The sequence below is a fragment of the Cucurbita moschata genome, unplaced genomic scaffold, assembly GCF_002738365.1.
Source record: "Cucurbita moschata cultivar Rifu unplaced genomic scaffold, Cmos_1.0 Cmo_Scf00004, whole genome shotgun sequence".
Classification (NCBI taxonomy): Eukaryota; Viridiplantae; Streptophyta; class Magnoliopsida; order Cucurbitales; family Cucurbitaceae; genus Cucurbita; species Cucurbita moschata.
This window is the reverse complement of record NW_019268520.1, coordinates 1,889,439-1,900,860: the sequence shown is the minus strand read 5'-3', so window position 1 is coordinate 1,900,860 and position 11,422 is coordinate 1,889,439. Positions and strand designations below refer to the sequence as shown.

Sequence of the window (11,422 nt, the reverse complement as noted above, 5' to 3'; positions counted from 1 at the left end):
GGTAGTTCTCTTGGGGAAAGTAGATTTTTTTTTTTTTTTTTTTTTTTTTTTTTAATAATCTCCCCGGCCTTCCGAGTTATGGTTAAGCCTAGTCCCCATTACTGTAAGCAACCCAATTATTTCTTTCTAAATCCCAATTCATGAAAATATCTTATTTCTTTACACCTACGACATTTCAAGTATCAGCAAGTTTTAAGCAGTGATCTATCTTGTGCATTACAGACATAGAGTAAAAGAAATTGTTCCTTATTTGAGAAGATCTCTGAAAGAATAACTTACAAATGGGCAATGGTGGTCCATGTCCAAAACACACATACCACAGGAGCGGCAATGATGAGTTCTACGTGACTTCGGCTTCGAGCAGTAGTTACAGAAGGTATAGTTTTCAAGGTCACCCTTCTCTACAAGTGGATAGCTGCCCCATATGACATTTGGAGGTGTTCCGGGAGATCTAAATGCAGCGAGACTGAACGAAGAAAGGGTGGCTACAGCCAAAACCATGGTCACAGTGGAGTGGAAAATTCCACAAAATTGGCTGACTGAGAAAACAACAGGATATACGGCCCATACACCACCACCTGCACTTCAAAGAAAATCCATGGAAGGTCAGAACACCATGACATCTATTGGTTATCATATCAACTGCAAGCAAATGGATTATAAAGTAGTGGTACAGAGAAATATAGAAATTGTATCCCACTAACAATAATTAAAATTGTTTTGTTCCAAAAATGTTAGCAACCAGAGAGTGGAATCTATTTCGACAAACATTAATCAGTACATAAAACAAAAGGCAGAGAAGCCTCTTACATATCACAAAAAGTATGAATACAAGTAGGACACAAACAAAACCCCGGTCTCGCAACCACCTCCACTTTAAGGACTTGTCTTTTTGCTTCTGTACAGTTTGAAGTGTTATGGCTCCACACCAACCACACTTGAAAGTAGATGCACCTGATGGGAGCAAGAGGCGCAGCCCACAACCCCAACAGGTTGATTCTCGATCCTCTGCCAACGATGCTATGATATGTTCCTGTACATGCCAAAATCATGAGAAAAAGGATATGAAGCTTTTAAACGTTGCCAACAAGCAAAATAATGAAGGTTTTCAAAAGATTTAATTACTGGCAATCCAGAAAAATCTGAGCTCGTCATACCACAAGCAAGCTACCACTTCTTTAAATGAAACAGAAAACTTGTATTAATGTGAGGACACTAAAATGAAAACGAGGGGAAAAATAACAACTAACTAGACAGCGGATAGGCGATTAAGGATGTTGCTGTAGATAGAAATTCTCGTAGCTGCGGGTTTTCGTCTCCAGCATTTTGGCATGATTTATTTATAAATTTCGTAAGAAACATAGATATAGAGCTTCATTATCACGAAAATTCTAAACAAAGCAGATAAGAATCCATACAGATAACCAAAAGGACGCCATACAACAACTATCGTATCTTTCTGAGATAGCAATTATCTATCATGGTTCTGTGGAAATTGCTAGGCTAACATAAGTTTATCTACTCATCATGTTTACAGAAATATCCATATTTGTTTAATCGCTGCAATTTCCACATAACCGAAATCTCGTTGAAGTTTCTACCTGCCTGCATATCAAAACAATCCGGTGATGATATGGGTGCAGTTTTTACCTGCTGGGTTAGCGGATCATACTGTACATAATTTTATCTCTTTTCATTTCCATCAACTCTTCCAACTCGCACGAACAGATATACAAGCCGTGGAATATTACCACAAACAATCGTGAAAGTTCTAAAAGAATTTACAGAAAAACAGCTTTTCCCATTCTCCAAGTAACGTGTACAGATGGAATCCGACTCTAAACTCGAACAATAATCCCAAATTAATAACAATAGAACTACAGTTTATGAGCAAAGATTATGATGCATGACTGCAACATAATGAAATTAAATCCAACTGGGTAACGATCAAATGAAATCCAGATGGGGAAACAAAAGGATTAGAAAAAAAAAATTGCATCAGAATCAAAACCCAAATAAACCCACAATAAAGCAAGCAAAAGTCCATGAATGAAATCAACCAATGACAGAGAACTGACCTTGGGAAGGTCATCCTCAGCCATCCTCTCGAGCTTTATTGTAGGAGCTGCCGTAATCGTACAGAACAATCCTAAACTCAGGAGGGGTTGATTTGAGAACCAATCGTTGTCGCACGGTATGATGTTCTTGGGCTGCAGGCAATCGAAGAACCAAAATCTTAAGCAGACCCACCAAGAACTTGATGGTCAGCGGCAAGAGAAATCGGTTTGACCTGCTCAACGGTTTGGTTCTTCCGTTTGTGCTGAATCGAATTGAATCGAACAGAATCGAGAGCTCTGTATTGAACAGAGTATTGGATAATTTGTACGTATAAAAATGAAAATTTGAAAATACGTTTGAACGGCACATCCCATTCGCCTTCCCATCTTTAGAAACAAGTCTCGATCACCGCCCAAGGCAATTAAATCAACCGTTTTGGTCTTTAGGTTAAAATCTTGATGAACAGATGAATTATATTTGGATTGCTTTCTACGTATTTAATTTTTTTAAAAAAATCATACAATAATTCAAAATTAATGTGAGAAAAAAAATGTTTTTTTTAGTGTTTAATTGAAATTTTTTTAATTTGATATACGGAAACAACCGAAATATTAGCCCCCTCGCTACCGATGACCACCATCGTTCTTTAATGTTGCCAACTGCCAAATTCAGTTGATGTTTACCGACAACCACTACTATTCTACACAGTTGTTGCCCACTGATGGACCACCATTTCGTTGACTATCTCTAACGGTTGACTCATCCCAATATTTTAGATATAAATCTGAAGTTATTAGTTTATAATGTTTAGGGAGGCAATCAGGCCCATGGTTTGGAATTAAAATTCCGGTGATAAAAATTCAATGGTTTGTTTGGATAGTTTGATGTTTTCGATGATTCCTACCTTATAAGCGTGAAAAAAAAAAAAAAAAAAAAAGTAAATTTGGAATGTTGTGTTGGAAAACACGAGAGCTAAAACACATGTATCATTTTTGTCATTTCTTCCTATTTGCTAATAGATGTTGTGTGAATTACAAGACCAAATATAATTGATTCTTTTGTGAAGATTTTGTTCGTGATCCAACATAAATTAAGTCCGGAGCCAATAAAGTCAGCTATGAATGGAACTACTAATCTATTTATTATACATGAGAATAAGCCAATTCATCCCGTAAAATTATATTCCAAGCTATCTATTTGGTTAAATTCTCAAAAGGGTAAAAATATTGAATCGATTACAAAATTTAAATCAAAGGACAAACCTTACACATTTGAGTTCATAATTCATTTATGATTAAAATCGAGTCGCAAATATTATTCTTATTAATTAACTAACTTATAAATAGATGTTAAATATTTAATGGTTCACTCATTATATAAATTACTGTCTGTAATAATTATAAAATGATTCATTCAGATAGTATTACTACGATAAAACCCAACCTTATTTATAAACTATAAATTCATTAGATTATTTTTTGAATATGATCATTGTAGTTATTAGTTTTTTTTCATATAATATATAATATTAAGTTGTAAAAAAAATAATTAAAATTATTATTAAAATGAAATTAATAATTTTAAGACTTTATAATATAAACCTTAATAATCTTCCGGCATACTCCACAAATACAAAAACATGAACAAACAATAAAGAAATATAACACAATATACGTCCACACAAAGTCTTCACAAAAAATGATCAAACGATTAAAATATAGAAAATAAATTTATTATCATTTTAAAGTCGACTATTCAATTTTATATTCATGCAATGGTCCAACTTAAAAATAAATTACGATAAATAGATGATTGGTGTAGATATGTTTTGAATATTAAAATGATAATACATAAATGCATTAAATAAAAAAAAAATTAAAAAAATTAAAAAAATTGTCATGTTTAAAATAAATAGTGGCCTTTTAATTTTAATTTAGTTGTTTTGTTCAATAGATATCAACTTTTCTTTGTGTTTATTTAAATTCCCTTTTAAAATACCAAAATGTTTATTATTCCATCCCTTATTCTTTTTTTAATCGAATAGTTAAGGGAATTAATGCCCTGTATTCCCTTTTAATCGAATAGTTAAGTGATTAGGTTTGAGTCGCTCTAAATAGTAAATCATCGAGTGAACATGTTATCATTAGGTTGAGAACCAACTAGCTCTGGGTGAAATGTCACGGCTGATTCTTCAATATTAGTCGGTTCAGATTTCGAAGTGAAATGTTTTTTTATTTTTTATTTTTTTATTATGGAATTAAACTCGGGTTAGTTTTTATTTTATTATTATTATTATTATTAATTCTAAAAAAAAAAAAAAAATCTTAGGGAGCCAAACCAACCTGGAGTTCATGTAGAGGAAGGGACATAAATAAGTGGAATCGGAGTCGTGGCTTGTTTAAAAGCCGATTGAATGAGGAGAGGATTTTCCAAGGTCAAGGGGGAACAATTTATCGCTACATTTCTTAGCTCCACTTTTACTCCCCCTTCTCTCCTTTCCCCGCCGCCGCTCTCCAGTCACTCCCTCACCGCCCATCGCTCCGTTGGGATTCAATTCCTTTTCAATTTCCCACTTTTACGTTGCTGTTCTTCAACATCTGCATCGTCCGAGCCTTCGATTCCTCCATTTCCGCCGTCATCTTTGTCAGCAATGCCAGGGGTCGGTTCTCAAGGTGTGGAATGGCCGGCCGACCGTGTGAGGGACACGTTTGTTCGGTTTTTTGAGGACAAGAATCATGTTCATTGGAAGTCTAGCCCCGTGGTGCCCGTTAACGATCCGACCCTTCTCTTTGCTAATGCGGGTCTGTTTTTCTCCCTGGTTTTCTTAATCCTAATTGCGTATTGGGTGGTTCTGGATTGAGGGAGTGGAAGAATAGTTTAGTGGAATTTGATTGGTTATGCGAAGATTCTTCAATGAACGAATGCACGGCTTTATTGGGGTGCTTGAAATATTGGGTTTTTGTTGCAGGTATGAATCAGTTCAAGCCCATTTTCTTGGGCACTGCGGATCCCAATACGTCTTTGAGCAAGCTTACCCGAGCTTGTAACACTCAGAAATGTATTCGTGCTGGTGGGAAACACAATGATCTTGATGATGTTGGAAAAGACACTTATCACCATACTTTCTTTGAGATGCTTGGCAATTGGTCATTCGGGGATTACTTTAAGAAGGAAGCCATCACATGGGCCTGGGAACTTCTTACCCAGGTTAAAATTCATTTGTGTCTGAATATGTGTAACGTTAAGAGTGATTACTATAGCATTATAATTTATGACAATTTAAAATTTCTCTACTTCTTGTATCGCTTTCTTACATATAGGATAGTTTGATACTGCAATGTGCAAATCATTTAATCTGTGTATGATACAGACCATCAGTCTTTTTGTTTGGAACAAATGTTTTTTGGTATTGGGAATGCTTGTAATGAAAATTAACGGTATACATAAGAAAGAAAGGGTCACCAGGTGTGCAATTAAATCTCATGCTATGCGAGATTATTAAAAGCTTATCCGCGATACAAGGATTGAGGAAATTAAATTACTCTTTTATTATGGAATGACCGAATTCATATCAGCTGATCATTTCTTCTCACAATAGTTGCGTTTTGTGAACCTACAGGTTTATAAGCTGCCCACGGATCGATTTTATGCCACCTACTTCGGTGGTGATGAGAAAGCTGGTCTTGCACCTGATACTGAATCTAGAGATATGTGGCTGGAGTTTTTACCTGCTGAACGTGTCTTACCTTTTGGCTGCAAAGTAAGTTTACGTAACAACTTCTCTCTGTTTTTTGCTCTTTCAAGCTACAAGTATCTTGCTATCTGTCTGAAATCCGAGTCTAGTATAAAGGATATGTTAAACCCCTCATTGCTTTATGCTGCAGACGCTTTAATTATCAAAAAAACAAAAATATTGTGCACAATTGTGTTTATCCTTTTTTTGTTTGTTCAATTCATGTTAGCTCTTGAAAACTTCATCTAATTTTTACTCTCTAAATTTTGAGCAGGACAATTTCTGGGAGATGGGTGATACGGGTCCGTGTGGACCTTGCACTGAAATACATTATGACAGGCTTGGCGGTCGTGATGCTGCACGATTGGTTAATAATGATGACCCCACTTGCATTGAAATATGGAACCTTGTTTTCATTCAAGTAGCATTCTTGTCCCCTCTCTCTCTTCTCTCTGTTTCAGTGTTTCTGACTCGCCATCTAAAATCTTCTTATACGATTTTTTATCCTTGAGCATATCGTTACTATTTTTCTAGTGGCTTCCCAGATGTAGGTTATATTGTGGTTGAACCGTAATATGTTTATAATCAACATTCTAGTAGCTGTATCATATCTGACTTCTGGCATGTGATCCGTCTGAGGTGAAAGCTTGAATGCTTAAGAGGTTCTTGGTTGATATTGCAGTATTAGTTAGGTTTCCATTGAATAGAAGGGTGTGGTTAACAAGATAATGTTTGCTTTGACTTAATTTTCTGGCCCTACATATTGTCCAGTGACTATTAACTAATGTATGCATATCAAGGACATTCGCTAGTTTCTGTCTGTTTTGATGGATTTTGGTTGCTTTCCTTGGTTATTGTTATTATTATTTGGTTATAAGAACAACTTCGTTGGTTATTAATAATGCAATTTATCATTGCTACAGTTCAACAGGGAAAGTGATGGCTCCTTGAAATCTCTCCCTGCTAAGCATGTTGATACTGGTATGGGATTTGAAAGGCTGACTTCGGTACTTCAGGACAAGCAGAGTAATTATGATACTGATGTGTTCATGCCCATCTTTGATGCAATCCAAAAGGCAAGATCGGGATCTTTATCTTTAAAGATATTTTTTTGCTGCTGTACTTTGCATAGGGTATCATTTAGTATAATGTTGACGCCCTCTTGTAGTTTAGTGGTTAACCGTTCATATAACAGATAATATAAAATTATAAAAGAAGGGAGAGAAAAGCCAAGCCCCAGGCCAAGGAAGTTACAGAAGGGTCTTCCAAGTAGCAATAAGAGAAGAATATAATACTTAAAGGGTGTGTGGAATTTACAACTACACCTAAGAGATACAAGCAAAATATTATTCCCCAACTATGAAAAATAAAATAACTTGTCCTAATTGTTGAAGATTTGGTCGATCCATTCTGGCCAAATAAACCGAATCGAAGCCTGATAAATTGGAGCCATAGGGTTATCTTTCCTGTTTTGTAAGGATGACCTTCTGTGAGAGTAGAAAGCAAGCTGTTCTAATTGTGATCCAACAGCTTCCTCAGCCTTGACCAACGGATGAGGTATCTCCAGATTGCATGAATACAATAGGAAACATTTTCTTATTCTAACTTCACGAACCAATTCATCAAACAAATGAAAATGGGCAAAGGGAAAAATCTTAAGCTAGCGAAGTTGTAAGGTTCTCCTATTTCAAACTATCGAAGAAGAGGAATAATTACAAGAGTCTTTCAATACTTCTTTTCAAAGGGAAGCAACAAGAATAGTTAAATCGCATATTACGCTTACTATTTCTCTTGTTTTCTAAGAAAATTTTTCTATTGATTTCCTACTTCTCAAAGACTATTGTAGCATTTAGCCACAAAAGATGTGTCTCAATGAAGTTGTCACAACTTCTATTCAAATAAATGAAGATAAGTAATGGTTTAGATCAATATATTTGGTCAAATGATAAATTCCTCTCATGGTGTTCTCAATTTTTCTCATCAAAATATTTATTTATAGGCAACTGGAGCTCGGCCCTATAGTGGAAAAGTCGGGCCAGATGATGTGGACAACATGGACATGGCTTACAGAGTCGTTGCTGATCATATTAGAACTCTTTCATTTGCCATTGCTGATGGGTCTTGTCCGGGTGAGTACCATTGAAAACATAAAATGCCTGGTTTGAAAGCATTTTGTGTCCTACTTGTAGTTAACAGTTATGTTCTGTCCTCTCTCTCTCTCTCTCTCTGTTTTTTTTTTGAACTTGCACAATAATTTATATCGGTAGTCCCTGTAATGATAGTGGGTTTTGATCTTTCTTCTTCAATATCATGGAAAGGATGGGGATATTTTATTAGCAAGTACATTATGCTTATTAGTTGCACAATTAATTGTTAACATTATGTGGATTTTCTTATCTGTATCAAATGTTGATCTTTGGACTTATTATGTCCTTCATATTTTGTAGTGTTTGGATTTGTCATCCACCTTCAATCTTTGCACATTTTAAGCTCCAAAGTGTAGTTTTTCATGCTCTTAAAAAAATCCTTGATAGGTAATGAGGGGCGTGAATATGTTTTGAGACGTATTCTTCGTCGAGCAGTTCGATATGGAAGTGAAGTTTTAAAAGCTCAAGAAGGATTTTTCAATGGGTAGGACTTCTATTTTATTTGTTTGCCACTTCTAAATTTTAGCATGAAGAGACTGACTGATTTTCACATGACTCTCTTGCTACTTTTTTCCCTGTGTCATAATATAACTATAAATTGTATGTTTTAATGTTTGCTTATATGATTGCTTTCTGTCAATGATTATGGTGATCCAGACTTGTGAGTACTGTGGTGAAAGTGATGGGTGATGTCTTCCCAGAGCTAAAACAACATGAAGTGCGAATTAGGGAGATCATTGCAGAAGAGGAAGCAAGTTTTGGGAAAACTTTGCTGAAGGTACTTCTTTTCTGAGGGGTTTTAATGTTTTATGGATGAATATTAAGGTCTTAAGTTTGATCATTTTGGTAAGTTAAAAGACCAAGAACTAAAAACACTTTGGGATATATCTTTAAGTCTTGACATGGGAGTACATATCGTATCTCCCCTAAATTGATCAGGAATGGGCCAAAAGTATGTCCATGGTTAAATGCTACTTTGGTCACTGTACTTTCATTGTGGTTCAATTTGGTCTCTATACTTTTGAAATGTTTAATTAATCATTGTACTTTCACATTTAGTTTAATTTGGTCCCTGTAATTTTAGAAAGTGATTACTTTGATCTCTTAATTTTCATTTTTAGCTGATTACTTTGGTCTCTTAATTTTCATTTTTAGCTCATTTTTCGTCACAAAATGGCCAATTTTTAACAATACAAAAACCAAAAGAGACATTTAAAATTACAAAGACCAAATTGAACAAACTTTGAAAGGATAAGGACCAAAGTGAACCATTTTCGTAAGTACTAGGATCAAGTAGTATTTAACCCAATAATAAACTTGAAATTTCATTCAGCAAATGGATGGATTACAATTACAAAAACCCTCCTGGCTTTCATAAAGTTGTGTGCCCCAGGGATACTGACTTGGGTGCATATTACTTGTTTTGATTTGTTATTTCTTTGTTGAGGCTGATTTAATATCATATATCTTGTTGAAAAGCCTAAATAGATTACTTATTTGACGTCAGGGAATTGAGAAATTTAAGAAGGCCGCTCAGGATGTACAAGGGAAGATATTGAGTGGGCAGGTCAGTATTTCTGTTATTGGTCTTTATGTAAATTTTTTCACCTTGCACGTTCTTTGTTTTATAATTTATGTGTAGGAGGTTTTCATTTAGTCAAGAACCTACTTAATATTTTTTTTTTATCAAACGTACATGTTCATTGTCTTGAAGTGTTTTTGTTACGGTTCAAGCATTACATTTTGGGATCACAGTTTGATAGCTTTAGCACATTCATCGAAAAGTTCGAAACAACTTTGCATAAACTTTTGAAAGGAAAGGTTATTTTATTATTCTTATTGTTTTTTTTTTAAATAATAGTAGTATAACTTTATGTTGATGTTGAAGGGTGGGGGCGTGGAGGGGATGCTATTATGAGATGTTTTTTTAAAGCTAGAATGAAATTGGTGTTGTAGGATTGACATTTATTTTCAGCATGCTTTCTTTCGTGTCTAAGGTTCATTTTCCATCTTTTTATCCTCTAAATAAGTCAGTACTTGAAACTTGTATTTGCATATTTTTTCTATCCACAAAAGTAAATGCGTGAGAAATTTTGAAAATGCATCACCTTGCCTCTTCCTTGGAATGAAAAAAAATCTAATAGACTTGTTTCCTGAAAAACAAAACAAAACAAAAAAAGAGGTCTACATGAGGGCTGTTTATTTCTGTGTGCTTGAGAGACCTTAAAACTTGATTTAAATTTCAACTTGGAAATTTACAATCAGAAACTATGGGAGCATTTGCCCCCTGTTTGGAAACTGGGACCCTTGGAAGGTTTGTCTGGAGGGTTCTGAAGCCTGTATTTGGGGTGTAGGGTTGTCAAGCCTGAAAATCAGAAACGCGAGTTTTGGGTTTTGTGTTGGGAAGATTAGGAAGCAAAACTTGTGTTTGGGTATAGTTTTCTGAATCGTGGGTTGGACAATTCTTTTTTTCTTTTTGCTATTTTGTTCTCTCTTTTTGTTGTCTTGTTTTAGTGGATGATTTGTGAGTTATAGAACCTTTTGTGTAACACGAAACAATTTTATTAGTCCAAGAATAAGAAAATTGTTCCAACAATCAAAACATTCCTTACCATTAACAAAAAGGAAAACATAACATGACAATGTTTGCGGTCATGAGTTTGAACATGAAGATACAAATTCTAGCCATAAGATACAAAAGCATAAAGAGACATTATAGGACAATCAATGTCCATAAAAAGTCATCATCAAAAGAGTCAAAAGGGTTGAACAAAAGTCCATGCAACAGAGTTTAGAAATGTGAAGGTCAATCATAATAGAGAAAATAAATTCAGTCATTCATAGAATTCTATATTTGTATCAAGTATTAAATAACAAAAACATAACTTCTATTAAAAAAAATGCCTAATCTTGAATGATCTCTTGTAATATATAGACAAAGAGGCCTAAATTTGTACTTAGAAAGACTGATAATTAAGCAAATACATCTATCAAGTACTGCAATAAGAAAAATGAAACCTAATTTTGCAAGAATAACAGTTTTATTGAAGTATGTGTTTTCCTCTAATTATCGTATATTATCTAAAGTGCAAAAACAATTTTGTAATATCAAACACTTCTTTATATCGGGTTTGTATCAAGGACTGTAAAAATTTTCCTAATTTAGATACAAACTTGGTTTTTTTTAATAAATAAAATTCCAAGCATAGCCTTAAATTTGTGGGAAAAAATCGAAGGATTAATTTTCTTACTTATTTAAATGCCTAACTAAGTTGTGGGCATAAAATATTAAGTTTCATTGTTGTATTTTATGTTTTTCTTTCTTCTGCTGTTGCTGCCTAGCTGCCACTACATTTTTCCTTCTTTTCTTCTTATTTTATTCTTCTCCTTCCCTTACTCTTTCCCTTCCTCTTTCTTTCTCCCCTTCCTCAAAAAAAAAAAAAAAAAAAAAAAAAAAAAAAAAAAAAAAAAAAAAAAAAAAAAA

General features: G+C 34.3%; 2 protein-coding genes across 3 annotated transcripts in view; one reads left to right on the top strand and one right to left on the bottom strand.

The window, feature by feature from the left end:
* LOC111441876 (protein S-acyltransferase 11) overlaps positions 1–2,414 on the bottom strand; it is a 4,457-nt gene extending 2,043 nt beyond the window's left edge. Inside the window, exons 1-3 of one of the 2 annotated variants that reach the window (XM_023079049.1) lie at positions 2,079–2,414; positions 811–1,033; positions 280–578 (exon numbers count right to left, since the gene is read on the bottom strand). In XM_023079049.1, the coding sequence (XP_022934817.1) occupies positions 280–578; positions 811–1,033; positions 2,079–2,102 (546 nt within the window). In that variant the 5' untranslated portion in view covers positions 2,103–2,414. Of the gene's footprint in view, positions 1–279; positions 579–810; positions 1,034–1,605; positions 2,052–2,078 lie in introns of those variants that run through there. The other variant, XM_023079050.1, reaches the window with a different exon arrangement.
* A 2,042-nt stretch (positions 2,415–4,456) lies between these two features.
* LOC111441875 (alanine--tRNA ligase-like) overlaps positions 4,457–11,422 on the top strand; it is a 14,805-nt gene continuing 7,839 nt past the window's right edge. Inside the window, exons 1-9 of the mRNA XM_023079048.1 lie at positions 4,457–4,859; positions 5,027–5,265; positions 5,678–5,818; positions 6,066–6,212; positions 6,715–6,867; positions 7,791–7,920; positions 8,326–8,422; positions 8,596–8,716; positions 9,446–9,505. Coding sequence (XP_022934816.1) covers positions 4,472–4,859; positions 5,027–5,265; positions 5,678–5,818; positions 6,066–6,212; positions 6,715–6,867; positions 7,791–7,920; positions 8,326–8,422; positions 8,596–8,716; positions 9,446–9,505 — 1,476 coding nt within the window. The 5' untranslated portion in view covers positions 4,457–4,471. The remainder of the gene's footprint in view (positions 4,860–5,026; positions 5,266–5,677; positions 5,819–6,065; positions 6,213–6,714; positions 6,868–7,790; positions 7,921–8,325; positions 8,423–8,595; positions 8,717–9,445; positions 9,506–11,422) is intronic.